This window comes from Vigna unguiculata, chromosome 1 (assembly GCF_037176805.1).
Source record: "Vigna unguiculata cultivar grain cowpea cultivar isolate G323 ecotype 2 chromosome 1, ASM3717680v1, whole genome shotgun sequence".
Taxonomy (NCBI): Eukaryota; Viridiplantae; Streptophyta; class Magnoliopsida; order Fabales; family Fabaceae; genus Vigna; species Vigna unguiculata.
The window spans coordinates 29,754,936-29,780,434 of NC_140792.1; the positions used below are offsets into that span (position 1 = coordinate 29,754,936).

A 25,499-nucleotide genomic window follows, 5' to 3' on the forward strand; every position below is an offset into this window, starting at 1 on the left:
AAAATATCTAACTTTGTTTCTTTTTTTCTTTTATATAAATATTGTTGTTTCTTCAAATTTGTTTATAGAGATGATATTTAAATAATGTTTCATTCGTTAGCTTATAATTCATTTTTTTCTTAAATAGTCATCACCTTTTGTTAATTGAATCATGAGACATACATACCTAAATTATACTAATTATTTTATTATTTCAAATATTACGTCATTTAAGTAATATATATTAATAAAGAAAGATAAGAGGGTATAATGCAAACATCTTTTAAGGAAAAAAAATTATTCTTTTGATTAGATCTGTGTTATTTTTTGTCATGCAAAGCAAAGAAAACCCTATATGTACCCAAGCCATCTTTTTTAAGTAGAAAAAAAGAGTTAGCGTATCTTTTTACAAGATATTCTCAACACTAAAGTGGTTTGTTAAGAAATAACAATCACATGATTTAACCATGCATCACACACGCTTTAGGTGACATTGGTTTTGATCATTCATGTAAAAATAGTGTGTGGTTCCTTCCTTTTCCTTCAAGATCTTGCATCCTTTGGTGACATGGATTTGCCAACTTTTCAGATGAGACTCTTGCTTTGAAGATTTATGGATCCAAGTTCCAACCATTGACACATAAATGAAGGTAGGTTGGTGTGAGAGAGAGAGAGAAAGAAAAGAAGAAGAAGCAAAAGGCAAAAGCACAAGAAGAGATATAAATAAGGGGGGACCATGTCATAAAGTTGGAGAGAGAAAGCAAAGGCTCACCCCACCCTGAAAGTAACACCTTACGTTACTGAACTCTGAGCCAAAACCAAAGCCACCTTCTTCAGCCAATTTCCCACACATAATAATGGGAAAAGTACAAAAACTAGCTCCTTCAAGCAAATCTGCTGGAGACCACATGCTGAGGTTAAAGCCTTAAAAGGTTAAAGAATCATATCATAGTTAAGAATAAAGGCTTCCCTCATATACAAGAATCTTTCTTTTGCTTCTGCCACACAAAGAAAGAAAGAAGAAAAAACCATTTTCTTTCGACCAAAAACACAAGCAGAGGAAATAAATTTGTCAGTTCATTTATTATGACTGATAACCTTGTGAGTGAGTTTTGGTCTTTTTCATTTGTTTTCATATACCAGTTCTTGTCACTACTGCATTGTCCTGGTCTGAGAAGTGAAAAGCTGACCCTTTGAGAAATGGTTTCCTGTTTCCAGGATTTACTTGTATTTGGAGATTTACTTCTGGATTGCATGGTTGAAAAAGTTTTGGATTTTGTTCAATTGGGTGGCCTCTGCAACTTCTGAAGGCATACAAGTTTTTGTTTTCTCCTCTCTTCCCAATTTTTCATCCCTCTGAGTATTTTGCTTTTGGTTAGGACTCATTGATGTGTACTGTGTTCTCCAGCAGGTGAAGCTTTTTCTGCATGTTGAATTATGTCTAAGCTTTTCTGAAGTGGTTATACCTTTTGAGTTTGCGTGAAACAGTGTTTTTCTTTGAGAATTTGCCTTCAGGGTTCATGCATTCAATAGATGGAAAAAATTGATTATTTTAATTCAGTAGATTCTTGCTTTTGTTTTTGTCTATATTATTTATATTAACACGCATTGTTGAATTTGCAGGGTTTATGCATGTACCCCCAAAGCTTCAATTTTGAGAGAATTTCAATCTATTTGAGAATATAACCAAAACTTCTCATATCACTACATGACTTGTGTCTAATGGCAAATATACACCATCCCTCAGTGTTTTTGGTGTTACTTACTTTTGTTCTTTCTATCTGTTACTCAGAGCAATTACAATCTTCTCACTCTCAGACTCTTCTCAGAATTCAGCAGCAATTGAACTTTCCTGCTGCTTTGAGCAACTGGAACAACGACACAGATTTTTGCAGCACAGATTCAAACTCTTCCCTCTCTGTAGTGTGCTATGAAGACACCATAACACAGCTTCACATAATAGGTGAAAGAAGAGATTCACCTCTCCCAAGAAATTTCTCAATAAACTCCTTTGTCACAACACTAGTAAGGCTTCCCAGTTTGAAAGTCCTCACATTGGTTTCTCTGGGTATTTGGGGTCCTTTGCCTAGTAAGATAGCTCGTTTGTCATCCCTGGAAATAGTTAACATGAGTTCCAATTTTCTCTATGGCTCCATTCCTCAGGAACTTTCTTCACTGAAAAATCTCCAAACACTCATTTTTGACAACAACATGCTGGCTGAAACATTTCCTCCTTGGCTTGATTCACTTCCAGCCTTAACTGTGCTAAGTTTGAAGAATAACATGCTCAATGGATCTCTACCGAATTCCCTTGGCAATGTGGAGAATCTGAGAGCTCTTTCACTTTCTCATAATCACTTGTATGGGGTGCTCCCTGATTTCAGTCGTTTGAAGAATCTTCAAGTGCTTGAATTGGATGATAATGCCTTTGGACCTGAGTTTCCTCAACTTGGTAACAAGTTGGTTACACTAGTGCTAAGAAACAATAGATTCAGGGATGGTATTCCTGCTGAATTGATCTCATACTATCAGCTAGAACATTTGGATATATCATCAAATTCATTTGTGGGGCCATTTCAACCAGCATTGTTGTCACTTCCTTCTATTACTTATCTGAATATTTCTGGTAACAAATTAACTGGGATGCTTTTTGAGAATCTGTCTTGCAATTCAGAGCTTGATGTAGTGGATTTATCCTCAAATCTTTTGACTGGGAACTTACCTAAGTGTTTAGTGTCAAATTCCAGTGATAGCACTTTTCTTTATGCTAGAAATTGTCTAGACAGTGCGAATCAAAATCAGCAGGCGCAGCCTTTTTGCCACACTGAGGCTCTAGCTGTGGGAATATTGCCTGAGAGAAAGAAGCACAGACAAGTATCTAAGGTAGTTCTTTCCCTAGGCATTGTAGGTGGGACTCTTGGAGGAGTAGCACTTGTTTTGCTAATTTTCTTTATTGTTAGAAGAGGAAATGCTAGAACCAAAATGAAGAACCCTCCAACAAGATTAATATCAGAAAATGCTGCTTCTGGTTACACTTCAAAGTTGCTTTCTGATGCAAGTAAGTCTATCTCTCTCTCTCTCTCTCTCTCTCTCACAAACACACACACACAGAGTGTTGTGTGCATGATCAAACCACCTTGTTCCATTTTATACATTTTTCATCCATATGCAGAAAAATTACAGAATTCTTAGATATTTGCTAGTCTAATGTGTAGCCATTAGAATAAGATTCTTTTGTTTCTGAGAAAAATTAGATACTGAAGTTAGATGATCACTCAAACAAGCTTATCCAAGAAATATTAAGGTTCCTAAAACAAGAAGTTAAATTATCGGAGTGGACCCGTATATGTTCTTCCTTCTTGGAATTATATGTTTGCATTCTATCTTGAGTTATCTTCAGGTATTCCCTGTTCTGCTCTAACATCAGCTGCTTTTTGTATTCCACCATCCAGTTGAACAAAAATAGTGCTACAAAGGAGGGACCAGTTGTTAGGAATCAAGAATAGGAATGGGAAAGAGAAAAAAAAGAACAACATTTTTAACTGAATGGGGTGAAAAAACAGATTTCTTGCTAAAGCAGCCCTGTACCTTGATTGACAAAAAATGGTTTTATATGTTAAAATCTAGTATTAACACATGTTGGTAAATAAGGATGATAACTTTTTCCCACTTTTAAATAATAGAAACAAGGACTTCATACATGTTTAAATTCAATAAAAGAAACATATGCTTATTTGCAGATAAACAAGTAGTAACAACAGTTCTTTATCAGTGATGTCCACTTAATAATTGGAAAATATTTCTTGAGAGTGTGACATGAAAGAATATACAGTTTTCTGTATTCCATATTAAGGATATAGATTGAAGAACATGTCTTTTTTCTGTACTGAAAAGGGTATATATCTCAAACAAAGAAGTTGGGAGCAGTTGGCCTACCAACCTATCGAAGTTTCTCATTGGAAGAGATTGAGGCAGCTACAAACTACTTTGACACAGCTTCTTTAATGGGTGAAGATTCTTATGGGAGGGTATGCTACAATGTCTCAAATCATTCTTGAATACATAGGAACATTTCCTTTGAGCTATATTCATACAAAATCAGTGGTTTAATTTCCTTTCATTGACTGTGGTATACTAGCCAGCATCACAAACATAATTTCACCATGCAGTCATAATTCACTTAACTATGTAGCATGAAGTTGTCAGCTATAATTAAATTGCAACTTTTTTTAGCATTTATGTGATGAGTGTTTCATTTTGAAATGATGTGTTTTTATATCTTAGATGTACAGAGGCCAGTTGAAGAATGGTTCGGTTGTTGCCATTCGATGTGTAGAAATGAAAAAGAAATACAGCACTCAAAACTTCGTGAACCACATAGAACTGATATCAAAACTCAGGCATCGTCATTTAGTCAGTGCTATTGGACACTGCTTTGAATGTTCTCTGGATGATTCGAGTGTCAACAAAGTATTTCTTGTCTTTGAATACGTACCAAATGGCACGCTCAGGAATTGGATCAGTGGTAATTGACACTCAAACATTTTACACGATCATGACAGAATATTTACTCATCAATGATGTTCTCTTTAAATAGTAATTTTAGTATCATGGTGTGATGTAACATTGTGACAGTAATGTCTTTTTTGTTATTCTCCATCCTCTTCAGAATTGTGATATTGATGCCTCATAATTTTGGCAGATGAAAATGCTAAAAAATGCTTGAGTTGGACCCAACGCATTGGAGCTGCAATTGGAGTGGCAAAGGGAATTCAGTTTTTACATACAGGGATTGTCCCTGGTGTATATTCCAACGATCTCAAGATAGAAGATGTTTTAATGGATCAGAATCTTGTTGCGAAAATCAGCAGTTATCACCTACCTTTGTTATCTAACATGGGGAAGGTAAGAAGAAAACAATTTTGACATTTTACAGTCTTTTAATGAGGAAAAAAATCATTAGTAAGTTTCATCTTGATGAAAAAAAACCTCAGTAGGTACTTATTCACCTTAACTTATCCTTCCAGGTTCGACATGGAAGTTCTTCAAGTGGACTGAAACACTCTAGCAACAATAAAAGGTGATGATAGAAAGTTAATCAGGTTGTGTAACATGTTAGAAAAACAGAACTCATCACACAATAATTTTGTATACCGTATGATATGATTTGACATGTCTCGGTGTAGAAAAAATACTTTTGATCCTGTTGTTTCCAAATAAGATCAGGTTAGGTATTACTATAAATTTTGACATCTCAGTTATGCTGATTACACAAACTTGTATGTATATGTAAGTAATAAAAATTGGTTTTTAATGATTTGTGCTGTTTTGTAGTGTAAAACATGAAGATAAATCTGATATATACGACCTTGGAGTGATACTACTCGAACTCATTCTAGGAAGGCAAATAAAGACAGCAAATGATGCAGATGCTTTTAGAGATCTGGTAAATACAGAAACTCTGATTCATTTCCAATGTGCCATTTTCTTTCATCTGCTTTCTTTTTCATGATCCACATTGAATAAAAACCATCTACAGTTGCAAGCAAGTTTAGGAGCAGATGAAGAGGGAAGGAGGAGTGTGGTTGATGCAGCAATTCGCAAGGCATGCTTGGATCAATCATTGAAGACAATGATGGAGATATGTGTGAGGTGTATGGTTAAAGAGGCAGAAGATAGGCCCTCTATAGAGGATGTTTTGTGGAACTTGCAGTTTGCATCTCAAGTGCAGGATGCATGGAGAGGGGATTCACAAAGTAGTGAAGGGTCACCAAATTCAGAATCTCGAGGACTTCCCTTTCAGTAGTTTCAATCCACAGGTTTTCATTTCTCTCTTTTTTTGTTTTGTATATTTCAGTATAAGCCTAAAAGGTTCATGTTGCAGATACTGCAACATCTTAATAGTATTATGAGTTCTTATGTTGTAACTCCTTTGCCCCAAAATCTTAGTAGCTTCTAATGAAAAACTGAGATATCAAAAGCTTGCACTATTATAATTTGTAAGTTTTGCTTTTTAAGTTCACACTTACACAATTTATGGTGATGTCTTTTTATTTTTGTTCCATGTAGGTCCTACCAACAAAGTAATCATAAACAATGAAGTCTTATTGCATTAAAAGAGAAACTGTGTATGTACGAATTACACGACATTATTAGAAAATTGTCTCGACGTGTGAATTATGTTAGTTAGTTGATATAAAATTATTGGAAGTAGAGTATATTAATAACAAATTTTCATTATTATTTTTTTATTTTGTATTCTTTAACGAGTGTTCTTGACCACACTTGCTAGCATTCTCCATTTCATGTTTTCATAGCGGATTGTGTCTTGCATTTTAAAATTCTTCAGTTTTTCCTTTTTCTTTAAACTTGTATTTTACAAGTAATAAGCTTCAACTTAATAATGCAAATGATGATTGGGGGGATATTTTTGATAGACAAAAAAGAGAGAATGGAATGATAAAATTTAAATGGAGTAAGGATAATTATACAAAATGCTTTAAGATCAGGTAATAGTTTCAAAATCACGCAAAAACCTTGTTAAGGTAAAGATGATTTATTGAAGACTGGACTCGAGTATGAATATGAATCACACAGTTTCTTAAACATTCTCAATTAACAAGCATGCGTAGTTTGATAAAATGGCTAGGCTTATAGAAGTTCAAAATACGAATAGACACATGCTTAAATCACTGTAGGAGTGTTATTGAAGATTAGAAGAGCCATAGATAAGTTCAAGATACAAGAAGCGTTAGATACCTGTGTCAAGACTAGATGATCATGCAATTAGTGGATACACTCTTAATACAATATCTTCATATTCATGGAATAACGTCTATCCAAAATGTCTCACAATTTTCAAAGTAGATTTTAAGATTTGTACAACTCACTCTCTAAGCCATCATGTTAGAAAAGAAATTGAGGCAGAGCAACACCATAGCTAAATGAAAAAAAAAAATGAATGATTGAAAAAGAATACGCAAGTATCGAACCTACGCGAGTCAATCTTAGAAAAGAGAATACTGTGGTAGAACTGGATTGTGTGATAAACCCTGTAATATTTTTCAAAAAATGAAGTTGTACCACTTTGACTGTACTCTCTTATTTTGAGAATTGCTCTTGTTATATCAATAAAGAGTTCTTAATCTCAGGTGAAAGTTAAGAAGTTGATACCTGGAGAGATAGAAACTCGTTGTAACCTCGAGAAAATGATACTCGTGCTAATCAAAAGTGTTGGTTAGTGAAATATCTTAATCTGGTTGATTAAGAGATTGAATGTAGCTCTTGTGTTGAGGGTGAACCACTATAAAATATGTGTGTGTTTTTCATCCCCATTTTAGAACCACCTTGCACCAACATAATTGAATTTAAAAACTTTTTTTCTGTGATAAGAAGGGAAGGTTAAATTGTACTTTAAATACTTTTGACATATTTTCAAAAGTATTGTTTGAAAGTGTGCATTTAGACAATATGTTAAGACAAATTGACAAATTTTTCATATATTGAGTTTGAAACTTTTTCCTTTAAGTTAGTGAAGATGTAATAGCATGCAATTTTAATAAGATAAGGAAAGAACGATTTACTCATATGTTTTTATATTGGTTTGTCTCACAGTACAAACTAACTCTATAAGATTCAAACGAGTATTCTTTTGACCTGTACCACTCATGGGTAAGTCGTATGAGTATTATTAAATATTCTTTAACACTTAGTCACTTTTGTCTTAAACTCAAGTGTTGTTTTGGAATGTTGCTACTCATGGCTAATCAAACGAGTATTCTTTTAACAAATAATCACTCTTAACTAAGACAAGGTTTTTCTATAATGTGATATAAAAGATCACAAAGGTTGCTCATTGAAGAGGGTAACATCTAAAGATGTGTAAAAGGTTGAAGCCATCTCTCCTAGTTTGATAATGAACTCAAATAATGTTCTTACAAAGCCTTTCTAGTGTATTTGAATGAGACAATTTAAGAGAGTAATTTATTAAATTGGTGAATTCAAAATTCTTTGAAATAAAATGAGTTGTTTGGATAAGAAATTGAAAGGAATTTGAAATTTAGGAATTTTAAGAAAGTATTTCAAATAACTAAAACAATAAAATTTGAAATTCACTCAAAATAGATAGGAAATTGAAATTCTATAACTAGTCACTCCCTTTTAATTAGAAGTGTCAATTTGACTCATGGTTCATTTGCCAATCTGAACTCATTTCTAAATAAGCCCCCATTTCATTGTCTCACCAAATGAGTGGCCAGAGAAGGCACTAATCCTTAAAGTTCCATCTTCAAGTGGGACAGTGTAAGGGCCAAAGAGGGTTTGGCTCCACTATAAGACTTCAATTAAATACTAAATACAAGACATTCAGGTCGGGTTGAAGGTCGAACTAAGTCAACATGTGCTAAAGGTCAAATCAAGTCAACTTGCACTAAAGGTCAAGACTAGTCAACCTGTTCTAACATTGGCCAACTTAATTTGATTTTCGTTCCGGGTCAACTCAAATTGATTTTTCGGCCCGATCAACTCAAATTGACATTTAGCTCGAATCGACTTGAGTTGATCTTTACCCGAGCTAACTTAAGTTGACTTTTGATTTGGGCCAACTTGTCTCGACCTTTAACCCTAATCAATTCAAATTAACCCTTAAGTTAGACTAACTCAACTCGGTTCTTCAACTTAGTCAACTTAGGTCACAATTTGTCCCCCAACTGACTCGTCTCGACCTTCAATCGGGCTAACTCTACTTGACCTTTGGCTTGACCGACTCTACTCGACCTTCAAACTAACCCTTCAACCTGGGCTAACTTGTTGACCTTCGGTCTAGATCAATTTGACTGTACTTTTCGGGTTGACTTGGCTTAACCTTTGACTCGGTTCATCTTGGCTCGATTCTTTGACCTTGTTGGGATATTGTACATTAGGGGTAACCTGAGTAAGAGGAAAAGGATGAGGGATTTGAACGGGGGAAGGATGTGCCACATGTACACAATGTAGATGTCACACATAACAGAAAATTCAATGTCATTGAGTGGGAGGAACTATATTCAATCATTTATAAAGTTAGGAGACCAAACAAAATCAAAAGTTTTGAACCGGTTCAAATTTTGCATTATAATTGGAGATAATTTTTTTTTTCTATTTACCACTATTAACGATTTAATACGCTTGTAAAAAAAAAAGACTATAATAATGTATATCAAAATTCACATAGTTCAATATTATTTGACATGATATCTAGAAAAGAATATGTAGGTGTATTTTAAATATTGTATTATCCATCAAAATAATATTACACTAAAATGAGAATTAGTTTTTAACTTGGAATTTCCTAAACTTGATCAATTTATGAAACTCTCGTTGCAACAATAAAATAGAAAGGAAAAATTTGATGAGTAATTAGCCATAAAACCAATCAACACATATATAGTTCTATCATCCTACAAAGAGCAATATAGTATGATTGATAAATAACCTTATTTCTTAAGCATGTGACCAGCTCCTTAGTCTATCCACATGGAAAATATTTACCATGAGAGGTTAACCCGTTAATAGATTTATTACCTTTTGGAATTAATCCTTAATTTCTAGCTAATTGCACAATGTTTATCATCATAGTTTTACACAATCAATATTTTTGATTATTTGAACATGTAGCATTAAAGACACCCCAAAATAAATACAACTTTAATTTAATAAATTCTAATATATAATAAAAAGCTTACAAAAACTGATATAAATTGTTGTAACGTCTCTCACTCTCTAGAAGAAAAAACAAAAAACAAAAAACAAAAGAACTTGGTATATTCCCTTTCCAAGTCTTTATAAATAAATATTCACAATAACATTTCACTCTTGCCTTCAGAAACTCAACATGGCTAATCAGCCACAAGACAATGTTGAAGGCACTTCCAGCAGAGTAAATAAGCAGAAAAGTAAGGTCTCAAAGTGTGTCAGGCCACGAGCATCATCTCCTCCATGCGCAGCATGCAAGAAAATGAGAAAGAAATGCACCAGTGACTGCATCTTTGCACCTTATTTTGGTTCTAGCCAGGGCTCAACGCGGTTTGCAGCGGTGCACAAGGTGTTTGGTGCAAACAATTTGTCAAAACTATTGCTAGAAGTTGAAGAGATTCATCGTAATGAGGCCATAAATTCCTTATGCTACGAAGCTCAAGCAAGGCTAGCCAATCCTGTTCATGGTTGTGTCTCCACCATTTCTGCTTTGCAACAACAGGTTTGCCTTATTACAACTATGTTTAAATTATTGGTATTGTTCTTGTTTGTTTATACTTCTATTATGGAAAAAACTCGAAAGAAAATCGAATAGACATCACTATAAATTTTGACATCTCAATTAAGATTATGTTAGACATCACTATGAACTTTAACATCTCAGTTATGTTGATACTTTGAAACTCATAAGTGGTTTTGATGCTTTTCTTTATTGTTATTTTTGTCGCCATCCCTTTCATGTCCTCTTTTGATAAATACGACTATAAATATTTATAACTTCAACAAATATTTAAAATATTCCTATATGTAAACATTCATTGGTTGTCATTTAAAATTATTTTACACGTTACTCTATTTATCTATTTATTTTTAATAAGGATCTAAATGTTTAAAATATTTGTTACTCTATTTATTTTTAATGATCCAATCCACATCCATTTTAGATCCAAATTATTGGAGTAGATTTTCAACCCAAATCCATTTTTTTAGCAAAACTAGTTTGAAATTTTTTTAAATCCAGATCCAAATATTTGGATCAAGATTTAAATCCAGTCCAAATATTTGGATCAAGTACAAAATCCAGAATCCATTTTTTATAAAGGAAATTTAAATTGAATTTTCTAAAATTTGTGTCCTTAAGGCCAATATGACTCAGTCCGTACAGGTCGTCGGGCACGACTCGTCTGAGTCGCAAACCCATCCTAGTCCATCTGAGTCTTCGGGTCCACCGGGCTTGTTTTGGCCATCGGGTCTGCCTAGCCCGTTCCGTTCTTTAGGCCCGCCTGACCCATTTAGTTCTTTGGGCTCGTTTGGCTCGTTTGGGTCTTCGGGCCAACCTGCCTGACCCGTTCGAGTCTTCGAGCCTGTTTGACCTTTTTTCGTCATCGAGCCCGCCTGGCCCATTCGGGTCTTCGGGCCCGCCTAACCCGTTCGGGTCTTCCGTCCCGCCAGACCTGTTCGGGTCTTCGGAACCACCTGACTCGTTTGGTTCTTCGGGCCCGCCTGACCCGTTCAGGTCCTCGGGCCTGCCTAGCTTGTTCGGGTCTTCGGGCTTGTTTGGCCCGTTTAGGTCTTCGGGCCGCCTGACCCGTTCGAGTCTTTGGGTCCGCCTCTCCATTCAGTTCATCGGGCTCGCCTGGCCCGTTCAAGTCATGGGCTCACCCGAATTTTTCGGGTTGTTACGCCCGATTGACTCGTCCGGTTTGTCGGGTCCACCTAGCCCGTTCATATATTTAGGCCTACCCAACCTCTTATGGTCGTCAGGCTCACCCGACCCTTCAGGGTCGTCGGACCTGTCCGGTCCAAGATCGTCGAGCAAGGCACGTCCGAGTCTAAATTTAGCCTAATCCATCTTAACCTTTAGCTTAATCCAACTAAAAATTTAAACTTAAAATTTGGATTGTATTTTTTTGGATGATCCATATTTGAAAATCTTGATTTATAGAATGGATATCCAATCCATAAAATATATAAAATGTAAATTAGATTGAAATCCAAAGAATTTTAAATGGATTGGATTCTTAATAAAATAGATTTTAAATGAATTGGATCAAGAAAAATAGATATTTTGCCCACCCCTATTTCGAATGAGGATCCATGATTTTAAACACAAAATTATTTTTGAAATGAAGTTGTGTTACATTGAGTAACCCTCAATCTGAATTCTTTTTGGATGATCACATAACTCATATTTTAGCTCAATAAATAGTATTTAAAGCATGCAATAAACATTTGAATCACATTATCTTCATCTAATAATTACGATTGATTTCATAATTGCATAGAAAATATTAAGCAACACTAAATTCAATGTTAAGTAATATTCTAACTATGGCATATTGTTATGCTTAAATTTTATTTTTTTTCCACTAAAAATATAGCTTATTTTCCAATTTAAATGAGATTTTAATTATAACTTACTTTGTATAATCTCAATCTAAATATGTGTGTTTCCTAATAATTTCTACCATTGTATTGTGAACTATTACTTAATTTTTGGGTGATCATATATTTTATCTAGTTAAAAGAGTTTTTTTTTAATAAAGAAAATTCTATATGACTATTAATACTAGTAAAATTAATCAATATTTTTGTTTAAATGTTCAGTTTTTTGAAAAGATCTTGTTAATAATATTATTTGTAAATAATAAGATACTCATTTTAAGTTATTCAGGTGACATCATTGCAAGGAGAGCTTGCTATGGTTCAAAATCAATTGATTAATACACAAAATTTATATGAAAGTCTCCTTCAGAGGACATATCATCAACAACAACCAAACATCAATGTAGTTGTGCAACCTACACAGTGCAACAATATGCCTCCTTCTGCAAATAATTTGATGAACATGAGCTTCTTCAACCCAGCTTTTGATCACCTTGCAATGCAGACAACACCTTCAACAAACAACACAGACCCTCTTCAATTTTGTGGGCTTCCCCATTTCAACATCAACATGCCGCATCTCTTTCCATGAGTTTTACTTTTCCTTCATTTTCTTGGAAAATAAATTTTTCCATTGTTTCATATCAAACTTTTATATGTAATATCTAATAGGACCTACATTTAATATACATGTCATGAGAATGTTTTTGTGGCTACATCACTTTATAATAATACTAAAAAAAACTTTCCTTTTGTAATGACAATTTTGAACAAGAATCGGTTCTTCACAAATCATGACAGCTTTTGTTATGTAATTGTAGTATTTGTGACAAGCATCGATAAATACATAATTGTGATAAATTTTGTAGTGATAGTATCCATGTACCATTGTTATAAGGCTATTAGGTCTAAGTTTAATTTGTTTTTGTATGTGTAATTGTTGGTGTTAGGTTGATTTAGGAGATGATGTTGTCTTGAGAGAGTGATCGAGCTTTTGTTAGGGTTTTGTTTTGGAGGTTTGAATTGTTGTGATTGGAATGGTGGGAAAGACAAGAACTCCTATGGGATTGTGTTTGGATTTCTCAATTAGAAGTAGAAACTCTCTTAAGCACCACCGAGTTACCACAATCACAAGATTGTGGCCTTGTCACAATGCATAACTAACCGAGGCTAGTGTGAACAAAGTGACATGCTCTTTCTTTTCAAAAAGAACCATTTTGACAAACTTTGACACAAGCTTCCAATAATCCTTGAACACCTCCAACACCTTGAAACCAAATAAAACAATTACAATTATGTACCCCTTTTGCTATTGAGTGGCTCTAACAAACTTTTTCTAACCATGGTTTGTATTTTTGGATCAATGTTTGAAATATATTGAAAATTTTCACAATGAGTTTCTTCGATCTTTGAGTATGTTTCTCTATTAGAGGATAGCTAACAAATTTTCTAAATGTAGTGGTTTTTATTTTCAGCTCTTTGTTTGTTTAAGTTGCAAATTTGGATTTCTGTAACTGTTTCTTGAATTTTTATGAGGGTTTTAGTTTATGTTTAAATTTAATGTTATTAGTATATATTTGGTGGTTTATTTTTGTTCAGTCATGGATCTTATTTCAACCCTTTGATGCTATATGCTTTGAGTTTTGTTATTTCTTTTGTGTTTCTATTATCATTGGAATGTGATGTTGAATTTTGTTTTACTCTTGTGTCTAAGTTTGGTATTAACTACACTAGTGGTGGTTTACCTTTGTACTGCATCCCTGTTGAACGAGCATGAAGAAGTTGCTTCCGCTGTCAAGTGGCACTCTATGGCATTTTCTTTTTTCTATATTGAATTCTTACCGTCATAACTCTAAAATTTGTATCATTTCCAAAGTTTTAAATTGTTAATAACATTTCAAACATAATATGAAAACACAACTAAAATTAGAGCTTATGATCGTCAGAAAAATACCAGTGACTGTATGAAAAGCGCTAGAACTTATTTCCCAGGTTTCTAACCTCAGAATTGACATTTGTAGAGGTTTAGCACTCAAAAATTGCATTTTTAACCTCCACAGATCGTAACACTTTTGTAGTAAATGTAAATGTAATAATAAATTACTATTTTTTTGATAGAATAATACAGAAAAAATTAGAACTTATTTGTTGCATTTTCAACCCAGAAATGTTCAGTAATTTAGTTTTCTCAATAGACCATGGATTTTCTTCAAGCAGCAAATGTGATTTTCCTACAATCAATTATATAAATCCTTTTTTTTTGGCAATATCAATATTCAACATCCACCTACAAAAGAAAAACAAAAAGGTTCCTTTATATCTAAATCCCCCTTGACAAACCAACTTTTCTAAGTTCCAAAGCCTCTACCGGTATTCTTTTAACATTTCCTAATCCTCAGTTACAATTTAGATCGGTTAATGTTTACCTTCGCTATTGCGAACTCGTTTCAATAGAACTACTTATATTTAGCATTTTTATTTGGTATAATTATTCATTGGTTTCTTAATTTTTTGGTTTAGTTTAATTTGATCCCTTTATTATTGATTGGTTCAATTTAACATTTAATAATTGGATATTAAATTGAACCAACTAATAATAAGGAAACCAAATTGAGTTAAACCAAAAAATTAGGAACCAAATCAGTAATTATACCTTTTTATTTTTTAAATAATATTTCATGACAACCTTCCACAGTAATATTAATCAAATTTTAATTTGGGTTACCACCTTCAACAGTCTTCAAATCAAATATGCTCAACAATTGAGGTAGCAGGAGAATACTTGTAAATAAATGGGTAAGCAAAGAAGTGATGCATAGCAGTAAAAGCTTTGCAATTTAGAAACAGTTCAATCACAGACTAACTATTTATAAATTACAAAAATGTCTTATGGCACATCAAATTTCTCATCCAAATAGTATAGTAGATAATTTCTTTATTAAGAAGCAAAATCATGACATGTTCATGGAAACCTGTGCAGGGAAAAAAAGGACTCCAAAAATATGCTCCATGACCTGATATTAAAATCTACCAAGAGCATACAACAGTTTATGCAGATCAGATCAGAAGATAAGTTTGTGATTTCTTGCTTATTATATGTTGCCTTAGAGATATGATATCAGTGCACCAGAAATTACCTACCTAATAGTTACAATTCATTAACTACAACAGCTTTGGGGTAAATGTGAAGTTTTCACAACCAAAATCCCCTATAACAGAAACAAAAGTCCCATCAGATGCAAGACTTCATCATTGTAAAAAGATGTATACAAAAACTTTTTACAGTACTCAAAGTAAAAGAGTATCATACCATATTAATGATAATCAGAGAAACTCATTGGGGTTTTCTCTGCTTTGGATGAGAGGAACACCATCTTTCCTCCAAACGATACGCTCTTCACATAAAGCCTCCACCACCTCAACATATAATTGGTGCTCCTAAATTTAAAACAAAAATTAGCAAACAGTAATCAATTGAGTCCAACTTGACTGATAGGAAGCAAATAACTAAACTACTCTAAAAATCTAGCATTTAATAAAGATACAGATAAACATCGATATTTCTCATTCCTTTCATAGATGAGAGGAAGGCAGTTGTATAACCAAAGAGAGACCAACAACTAAATGATGACCCAACAAGTGCATCATCTCATGAATGTGTTAATCTCTTGAAGCAAAAAGAAAAGAACATAACAGAATTCCTAACAAAGAACAATACAAAGACACAACAAGAGAGAAAAAGAAGTGTATAACTTTTGCATTGACTATCTACAAGACTCTTTGAAGAACCAAGGTATACAAAGTAGACGCCCAAAAGAAACATCTTTCATTTTACAATGGAAAACTAGTAAGACAAAAACACTTAGAAAAAAATTCCCCCCGACAAGGAAAAAGTCCTATGTATAAAAGACTTCCAACAGACTTAACGGAAATAACTAACAACTTGACCCAACTATCATTTACAATTTGACCCTTTCCCCTATTTTTCTTTCTATGATAATCCTATAGAGTTTTTTCCATTTTAGATGTTCCCTAAATTCATTCCTAAAATGCTTATCACAAATATATTTGCTGAACTCCATTCAGGATTAAAAATGTTCAATAGTTTAAAATATATAGTCTGTCATTACCTCATTGAGAACCCTTGCAGCCAACTCCTCTGCAGTATCATTAGCAAGCACAGGGACCACACGTTGTGCAAGGATACGCCCGGTGTCATAGTGTTCATCAACAAAATGAATGGTTGGACCTGAAAACCTGACCAACACAGAAAAATGAAGCGCAGACATGGTATAAAGAACCAAGTACAATAATGTTTCACTGAAGTGCTTGAGATATTTCATGAGAATTATACCTTGCTCCAGAAGCAATTACTGCTTTATGAACCTTCATGCCATAGTAGCCCTTGCCTCCAAAAGCTGGAAGAAGTGATGGATGAATGTTGAATATAGATCTTTCAAAAGCTCGGATCAATTCTACGGGTATCAGTTTGAGGTATCCAGCTAAAAGAACAAAATCCACCTCGAATTTCCTGATTAAAAATGTATTATATGTTAATAATGGAACTACTCAATGAAGCAGAGTGAAAATCATCCTTTGTCCCTTTTCATGGATTTTCCCATATTTGAGTTATACTGGTTTTTTTATTTGCGTTTCAGCTTTGCAAAGAATCTACACCTCAGATTCATGAAAAGAATAAAGACCCCGAAGTCTAAAGTTAAAAACAATTGCAGGAAATCAATTAAAGAAGCATCACACCTTAGTGTATCAACAAGGTCACAAGGAGATAATCCTTTGGGTTCATCCTTTGCTTTAGGGAACAATATAACTGGGATACCATTATTTCTTGCATACTGTGCACCTCCACACTCTGGTATTACAAGAAACAAAAACAAATTTTAGCAGACCAAGGCTCAAAATAAAAGGGAAATAAAAAAATAGTCCAAACAAACATCCCACGCAACACAAGGAAGTTTAGCAGACATGGAATCCTAATCCAGTTATCTAGTGACTATTATAAGCTAAGATTGAAGGAGATAGATACACTTCTATGAAAACCAAGAATTTAGCTAAGCTAAATGATGACACAAAAGGGAAAATATGAAAGTAAAGGGATATTAAGATAGAGAATTACCACTTTTATTTGTGACCAATACAGTAACATCTCCATGAAGCGATCCCTTTTTAGAGGCCTCGTGAATTGATCTAAAGTTGGATCCTCCCCCAGACACGAAAACTGCTAGCTTTTTCCTTCTCACTGTGACCTGAGCCCTCACCTCATGGTCCTCCTCTGGTTCTGCAGTACTACTACTACTCTTGCTACACCATATTCTCCAAGAACTAGAACAAACTTCTTTGTGCACAAAGCTGATAGCATGTAAAGCTCCAGTAGGGAAGCCAAGATTCTGAGACTGGAGAAAAGGGTATGACGATAAAGAGTGTAGAGGAGGGAAATTTAAAGAGAACGGTTGCTTCACCATTGGAATTGATGGCGCTAGTGATGATTTTGGGCAAAATCTGGAAATAATCTGTTGAGCTTCCATGGAAAAATTAATGTAAACAGAGGTCTATTATAGTATTTGATGCTGTTGGCGAGGTTGAAAAGTTAAGGTAAGGGATAGGTAAAGTTGATTGAAGGGGCCAAATGAAAACACAATTACGATCTTCAAGACAGCGCTCTAAACTTCCATTGCATCACAAAGAAACTCACATCAATTAGTAACTATTAGCAATAAGAAAGCCAAGAAAAAACAAAAGTTATCGTGTAAAAGCACACAAGTAAACCAGACCTAAAACAAGAAGACCTTTTAGAACAACTCCAATGGGGTTGCTTACACAAACAAGTTCTTCGGAATATAAAAAAGATGACCAAGACGAGAAAACCCAGATAACAAAAGCACGATTTTTCAATTGTGGGAAATCAAAATCAGAAGCTTAATCCCAAAATCCATAGCAACATTTGTAGAAAAGCAATATGAGAAGGACAAACCCAAAAAATATAAACAGAATCTAAAATCACAAGCACAGTTCCAAATATCAAATGCACCAAGAAAAATCAACAGCAACAACTGTGGGCAATCAAAATACCTTTTGGGTCTGCAGAGGAGTGACGCTTGTGAACGCGTTATTGAACGAGTGACGAAGAAAGGAACAGCGAAAGAAAGATTCGACAAGGACGAGGTTACGACGCAAAGTTGGTCATTGGTGAGAGCGAAGAAACACTGTGTGGCGGCAACTGAATCCTGTCCTATGTTGAAGTATTTTAAATTGAAATTGTTTTAAACAAAAATAATCCTAAATAATAATAAGCAAATTAATAATAATATTCTAAAGAATTCTTACTTTCTTTTATATTAAATTGTAGGCTTAATTACTATTTTAGTCCTCGAATTTGTTTTGATGTTTCAAAAAGTCCTCTAAATATTTGGAGTCTCAATTTAGTCCTCTAATTGTCAAAAGTGATTCAATTTGGTCCCCAAAATTAACACCGTTAAAAATCGTAACGGAACAGTGACATGGCTTTATGACTGTGTATGAGTTTCAGTGACGTGGCCCGTATCAATGGTTATGTGCAAGGTTATGAGCTGAGAAGTGTTCGAAGGTGATCGTGGAGAACACTAAGCTAGGGTTCGATTGGGTTCGATTGTGATTGTGATTGGCACTGCATCAGATTAATTTTCGACATTGTGATCGAAGGCATTCAACAATCTAGGTGAGCTTCCAATTTTTTCGAAATCAATTTTAGGGTTTTAAGCTTTTTGCGTTGAAATAGATTTTGGGGTTTTGGGTTTGTTTTTGATTTCGCTTCTTGTATATCGTTTTGTGATTGTTATTTGTTTACTGAGTTGAATGGTTTTGTGATTTCGATGCTTGTATTGTCCCACCATTTCCAAATCTTTTTCTATAATTTGTGGTCCCCTTCGAAACGGGGTTTAGTTTTTTGTAGTTTGTGGTCCCCCTTTGAAATGGGGTTTAGTGTTTTCTGTCGATTTGTCGGTGGTATGTTTCGTAATAAAAGTATGTGGTTTTGGGTATGTGGACATTTCACAGCTTTGATGGATGACGAGAAGTTTGAAGTGGTTATCCACCATGGATGGGACTTCGTGAATAAGGGTGGAGTTAAATATGTTAATGGCCAACTTAGTGTTTTGTCGTGTGATGAAGATAGATGGTCCTACTTTGAGGTGTTATCAATACTGCGAGAGATGGGTTATATTAATGTCAAAGATTTGTGCTATTCTATTGGAGGGTGTGCAGTGTTAGAGGAAAGGTTACAACATTTCATTGATGACGTTGGTGCACTCCATATGGTCAGCATCGCGAAGCGACATGGTGAAGTTCATATGTTTGTAATTCATTCAATTTTTGAAGCAGAGGTAGTACATATGCTAGAATATTTTCCAGTTTGGGAGAATGCCACTGTGCCTGAAATTGTAGCAGACCAAGTCGAAGCTGAATTTGGTGAGGTTGAGGTTGAGGTGCAGTGTGATGGTGCATAACAAGTCCAGCCTGAAAGTGGTGAGGTTGAGGGAGAGGTCCATGTTCAGGGTGAGGCTGAAGTACATGTCCAGAATGAGAGTCATGAGGTTGATAATGAGGTCCAAAATGAGACACATAATGAGGGGGTCCAAGAGCAAAATGCAGAAGAAGTTGAGGTGGAGGATGGTTGCTCTAGAAATAACATAGATGAAGATAGTGATGGTTTAATTGATGTGGATATAGATTGTGACCCAGGTGTTGGTGGATCACGTTGGACTTCCACTGGTCGAGGAAAAAAATTAATCACAATCAAAAAAGTAATGAAATGAAGAAACATGCTAGAGGTTTGTCTGATAATGAATGGGAATCAGATGAATTGGTAAGTAATGAAGGCGGTGATTCTAACAGTGGTGATGAAGATACATGTGGAAGTTTTTCCACTTTTTGTATGCCCAAAAGTATGGCTGAATATGAATGGCAAGTTGGGACATATTTCGTTAACAAGGAAGAATTTATAGAAGTCATAAAAACTTATGGGTTGCAAAGCGGGAGAAATTTGAAATTTGAGAAGAATGACAAAAAAGGAGTAAGGGTGGTATGTTTGGGTGCAAGAGGAAAGTGTGTATTGATTGCTTATTGTGCTTATGTACCAATACTTAAAACCTGACAGTTGAGAAAGATTGTTGACAAACATACTTGTTGTAGGGAGTTTAACAATCGTCTAATCAATGCAAAGTGGTTAAGTGGGAGAATAGAAAAGACAGTTAGAGAGAATCCTACTCTGAAGGCCATGCATATTCGAGAAAAGGGGTTAAGGAAGTGGAACGTATCTATATCTCGTGCTATGTCTTTTCGAGCAAGATCAATGGCTGCAAACAAGATTGATGGTTGCTTTATAGAGCAATACAAACGTATATATGATTATGCTCACGAGCTGCGTAGATCAAATCCTGGTTCAACAATTAAAATAAAGGTTGAAGATCATGATGGTTCAAAAATATTTCAGAGATTATACGTTTGTTTAAAAGCACGCAAGGACATCTTTGTATCATGTAGGTCTATAATAGGATTGGATGGATGTTTTTTAAAGGGTAAGTATGGTGGTGAGTTGTTGACAGTTGTGGCAAGAGATTTCAATGATCAAATGTTGCCTATGGCATACGCATTTGTGGAGGTTGAAAATAAGGACACATGGTCTTGGTTCTTAGACCTTTTAATTAATGATCTTGGTGGGGTTGAATGTTGTGCCTCATGCACCTTTGTATCAGACCAGTAAAAGGTAATAATTTATTTTTCAGTTATTTAATTGGTTTTAATTATTTCATTGCAGTTCTGCTATGATTTAAATGTTGTTATTTTGTTAGGGTCTGCTGCCAGCTTTAAATGAACTCATTCTTGGAGTTGACCAAAGGTTCTGTATGCGCCACTTGTACGAGAATTTCAGGAAGAAATTTCTAGGGAAGATTCTGAAACATTTAATGTGGATGGCTACTTACTGCACACATCCACAAGCATGGGAAAAAGTTATGTTGGAGATCAAAGAAGTTAACGAGGATGCATTCAAACATTTAATAGTTATTCCTCCAAGGCAAGTATTTGGATGTTTGTTAACTTGGAGTATATTTTCATTTGGTATTTCATATTCTGATAGTTGGTGCAAATTGATTAATTTGAGTAAGAAAAATCCCCACAATGGCATGATTAATTTGAATCACAACACTCTGCAACTGCAAATAGAAAATAGTAAGAAAAATCCCCATAATAATGTTCAAGATCATACAGTTAGACCAGCAATTAGAGATGTCCCTGAGTCTATAATTGCAGCACAGCCACCCTCACACAACCCTGTCAAATGATTTTCTGATATGAGGTTAAAGGTAAGTAGGAAAAGTACCTAGCATGGCAAATTTGGAAATAATGCATGACTGCAGTAAAAATTTAAGGTGGAAACATGAATCATGATGGCCCATGATAAGCTTTAGATCTAAGCAACAACTAGTTGCAACACTAGTTGTTAAGCAGAACTAGTTGCAGCAACACCAAACCTGTAGCAGTTCCAACTTTCCAGTACCACTAGTAGCTATAGTATCTATTTCTTATTTCAATATGACTTTTCTTTATATGATTTGTTTATGAGAGTTTGCATATTTTCATTTATGATTTCAATATTCTAATAGTTGGTGCAAACTGATAAAGGTATTGGTCAAGATCAAGGTTCAATACCACTGTGAAGTGTGACACACTTGTGAACAACATGTCAGAGGCCTTCAACAACGTGCTAGTGGCTGCTAGGAGTAAGGCAATAGTTACCATGCTTGAAGAAATAAGGTTGTACATGATGAATAGATGGGCAAGTAATAGATTGAAAGTAAGTTCATTTCAAAGTTCAATATGCCCTAAAATTCATGATAGACTGGACAAGGAGATGCAGTTAACAAAATATTGGGTTCCAAGGTATTGATTACTGTCTATTTTATTATGAATTTTGTGATTGGACTGCTTCATGATGTAGGTGACTTTTGTTATGCATGTAGTTGGTCAGCGGACAAGATTTTTGAGGTCAGACATGTATCTACTATTGGTGACAAGTTTGTAGTTAATGTGGACAACATGGAATGCAGTTGCAGAAAATGGAGTATTACTGGCATTCCGTGTTGCCACTCGCTAACTGCAATGAACTTCTTGAATCTGAATGCAGAACAATATATAGCACACTGGTTTACCAAGTCATCATATGAAGAAATTTATAACTCAATAATATAATATCCTGTGAATGACCAAAATGTTTGGGAGATTACTCCCTTCCCTGATGTGTTGCCTCCTGTAAAGCGTAGTTTACTTGGAAGACCAAAAAAGGAAAGGAGACTTCTAGGTTCTAAGCTGAATAAAGATGAAACCCAGGTTAGAAGAGGAGGGGAAAGGAAGAAATGTGCCATTTGTAAACAAGTAGGACACAATAAAAGCACATGCCCACATGCTCCACCATCTCCAGAACCATCACCTAATACAACCCAACCGTCAAGTTCTAATGTAGGTGATAATCTGCCACCAAGCGTCAATTTGACTCAAGCTTCAACTTCAAATCAACCAATTCCAACACCTGCAACAACCATTCCAGCACCTGCAACAGCCATTCCACCACTTCTAACATATCCCCCTGCAACAGCAAATGCACCACAACGTCCCCCATCACGTGGCAGACCCAACATCAGGCAAAAACTTCCACATAGGAGGGAGCATGTTTGGAAACCGTGAAGTACTTGATGTATTTTGGATGTAGTATTTGCTGTATTTAATGTATTTTTGGTCTATATGCACTTTGGATTTAGTTTTGGATGTAGCACTTGATGTTATTTTGGAATTAGTTTTGGATGTACCACTTCAAGTGAACCCATATGTGGGTTAAGATTGCAGACTTTGTTCAAAACCAGTTCAATTTATTTAGACAAAGGAATATATTTTACACTTCTTGTGGCCCCTTTCAGAATATATTTTGCACTTCATGTGGTCCTTTTCAATGTTTTAGTGTTGCACGCATATTAACACATATTTTGCACTTCATGTGGCCCCTTTCTTTCAATTTTATAAGCCTTTAATATTAACACATTCACTTCACAGATAACAAATTCACTTCACCAATACAAAACATATTGGTTTGAAACTTTATATATCACACCAAAACAAGCTACATAATTGCACAACATACCAAATACAACCTTCACAACATATTTAAGGACTTTTCAACAACACTAAAACTAAGATTATATTAAGGACAACAACAACACCAACAACTCCTATTAAACATTTCACCCATTTCTCATACAATTTAATACTCTTTTCTAAACTACAAATCTTCCTATTCTGGATGAAGATAACACCATCTCTTTGGTCGATATCATCTTCTCCACACCACTTGAAATAATTACACCCAACAAATTATTGATTTCCTCTTTGTTCATGAAACGAAGACAAAAACCAATCAACAATAATTACAATCAATAATTTAAAAAAAAAATCTGTAGTAACACTCACGCAACTAACCTTGAAATTTGGGCATCCCCAAAATTTCTTCCCAGCATTCCTAGTTGTTCTGGCAGTTCTAATGACAACAACATCTCCACACTGGCAAATTGGAGTTACACCCAACCCTTTCCACCCACCACCAGCAGAAGAGAAACCACCATTTCCATTACCCGAACACATGCAAGAACAAAAAGAGTTAACTTGTGACATGCTTCAAACCACAACAAACTCGCCGCAATATACCTGTAGGATTTCACACCAGCAACGAAAAAAAAAGGGAAGGGGGAAGAAAACCTTCTCAATTTGGAACCTATCCAACATTTAGGGTTTCATTACAACTCATGACACGTCAATTGCACTCCCTTTAAAAAACTTTGACACGTATCAGTTCAATTATGCCACGTGAGTACTGTGTGAACGACGTTTGTTCAATTTAAACGGAAAGGACCAAATTGAGTCACTTTTAAAAATTAAAGGACTAAATTGAGACTCCAAAAATTTATAGGACCATTTTGAAACTTCACAACAAATTCAAGGACTAAAACAACAATTTAGCCTAAATTTTAACTCCGTTATAAATTAGTATATTTTTAATGGAGGCTTTATTAAATGTTTTTACTTATTATATAATCATAATGTATATTTTTTTAAGTTCAATCTTTTGTGAGATTTTACGATGAACATAAAAATATTAAAGAAAAAGAAGATAACAGACAAAATAATAATTATTTCGCTCTTTTTAACAAAAATTTAAATGCAAAATTTTAATTGAAAAGTATAAAATTTTGAATATCACTAAAAAACAATTAAAATATATAAATTTATAAAAATATTGAAATTTAATTAAATATTTATGGAAATGAGTTTGACAATTAGAAGATAAAAATGTTAGTTATTTTTTGAATTCCGGGATGTAGCGGATGTGGTCATGACTGAGATTAAAGATCTTGGAAATAAGGTTATGGAGGAAACCAAGAAACACTACAAGAATATTCAAAAACTAAAGAGCGAGGCAAGATTCTTGATCTACCAATGTGTTGGACCGAAAGTTTTTAACAAAATCTCCAAGGTTTTGTCATGGAAATGAAGGAGAAAGGTTTGACTATATATGACAACAATCGTAAACTGGTTATTCATGAAAAAATTTCTGAAAGCAGAACTTTCAGGTTGGCATGAACACACGAAAGCATGAATGTTTTGCCACTACAGATGATAGAGGTGAATGGTTGTGGTACAACAGGTTTGGTAACCTAAATTTCCAGCACTTGCACAAGCTAAGTCACAAAAATCTTGTCACTGGACTTCCACCGATTGAGATTCCATAAGAAATTTTTAGAGAATGCATTCGATGCAAGCATAGCAGATCAAAGTTCAATTCAAACTGTTTATGACTGGAAAGGTAATTGAGAAGGTTGGAATGGTGTATTATGAATGCTGGTTGAAACACCTCGTGGGAATCAGAGGTATCAAAACATGTTAGTCCAAGCATGTTAGTCCAGCGAATAACTCGTCCTATTTCACGATGGACTGGTAGGTTGTTTTACCACTTTTTTTTTCTTTTAATTTTTTTAGAATTTTTGTTCATAATATATATATATATATATATATATATATATATATATATATATATATATATTTGTTTCTATAATTTAAAATTTTATTTTTTAAATTATTTTTTATTTTTAAACATAGTTTGATAGATTAGGCACATCAAACTGCAGATGACGAGTTAGATATTTTTTGTAAATATTTTTTAAAAGTTATAGTGATAATTAAAAATTTGTCTTATATGTATTTTTGTGATGGTTTGAAACTGATAATATATTAAAATTACTAATACGTTGATTTTAAATTAGTAAAAAAACTATATTAAATCACTTAAAAACATGATTTCTAAATTA

At 34.3% G+C, this 25,499-nt stretch overlaps 3 protein-coding genes across 11 annotated transcripts; 2 read left to right on the forward strand and 1 right to left on the reverse strand.

Annotated features, from left to right (window-relative positions):
- Window positions 1-811: 811 nt before the first annotated feature.
- On the forward strand, window positions 812-6,230 carry LOC114191585 (putative inactive leucine-rich repeat receptor-like protein kinase At3g03770). 3 transcript variants are annotated; one of them, XM_028080863.2, is made up of 10 exons: window positions 812-1,080; window positions 1,198-1,390; window positions 1,603-3,037; window positions 3,874-4,007; window positions 4,264-4,504; window positions 4,682-4,884; window positions 5,007-5,059; window positions 5,314-5,425; window positions 5,519-5,798; window positions 6,049-6,230. In XM_028080863.2, the coding sequence occupies exons 3-9, from the start codon at window positions 1,702-1,704 to the stop codon at window positions 5,783-5,785; spliced, it is 2,346 nt and encodes a 781-aa protein (XP_027936664.1). In that variant the 5' UTR covers window positions 812-1,080; window positions 1,198-1,390; window positions 1,603-1,701; the 3' UTR covers window positions 5,786-5,798; window positions 6,049-6,230. The 3 variants fall into 3 exon arrangements, with proteins under 3 accessions (XP_027936664.1, XP_027936648.1, XP_027936655.1); XM_028080847.2 differs by lacking the exon at window positions 6,049-6,230 and having other exon boundaries at window positions 5,519-6,041; XM_028080854.2 differs by lacking the exon at window positions 6,049-6,230 and having other exon boundaries at window positions 827-1,084; window positions 5,519-6,041.
- A 3,481-nt stretch (window positions 6,231-9,711) lies between these two features.
- Window positions 9,712-12,688, forward strand: LOC114190198 (LOB domain-containing protein 20-like). Its single transcript, XM_028078998.2, has 2 exons — window positions 9,712-10,213; window positions 12,386-12,688. Exons 1-2 carry the CDS (start codon window positions 9,851-9,853, stop codon window positions 12,686-12,688), a joined length of 666 nt encoding a protein of 221 aa, XP_027934799.1. The 5' UTR covers window positions 9,712-9,850.
- On the reverse strand, window positions 12,371-18,336 carry PUR3 (phosphoribosylglycinamide formyltransferase, chloroplastic). Of its 7 annotated transcripts, XR_003605406.2 has the most exons (8): window positions 18,184-18,336; window positions 17,231-17,774; window positions 16,855-16,966; window positions 16,451-16,627; window positions 16,227-16,353; window positions 15,407-15,534; window positions 15,238-15,305; window positions 12,371-12,608 (listed from the first exon to the last, which is right to left on the reverse strand). XR_003605406.2 is itself a non-coding variant. In XM_028077266.2 (7 exons), the coding sequence occupies exons 2-6, from the start codon at window positions 17,637-17,639 to the stop codon at window positions 15,421-15,423; spliced, it is 939 nt and encodes a 312-aa protein (XP_027933067.1). In that variant the 5' UTR covers window positions 17,640-17,774; window positions 18,184-18,336; the 3' UTR covers window positions 12,371-12,608; window positions 15,407-15,420. The 7 variants fall into 7 exon arrangements, 5 of the variants coding, with proteins under 5 accessions (XP_027933067.1, XP_085525303.1, NP_001363005.1 ...); XR_014984247.1 differs by having other exon boundaries at window positions 15,238-15,534; XM_028077266.2 differs by lacking the exon at window positions 15,238-15,305.
- Window positions 18,337-25,499: the final 7,163 nt, after the last annotated feature.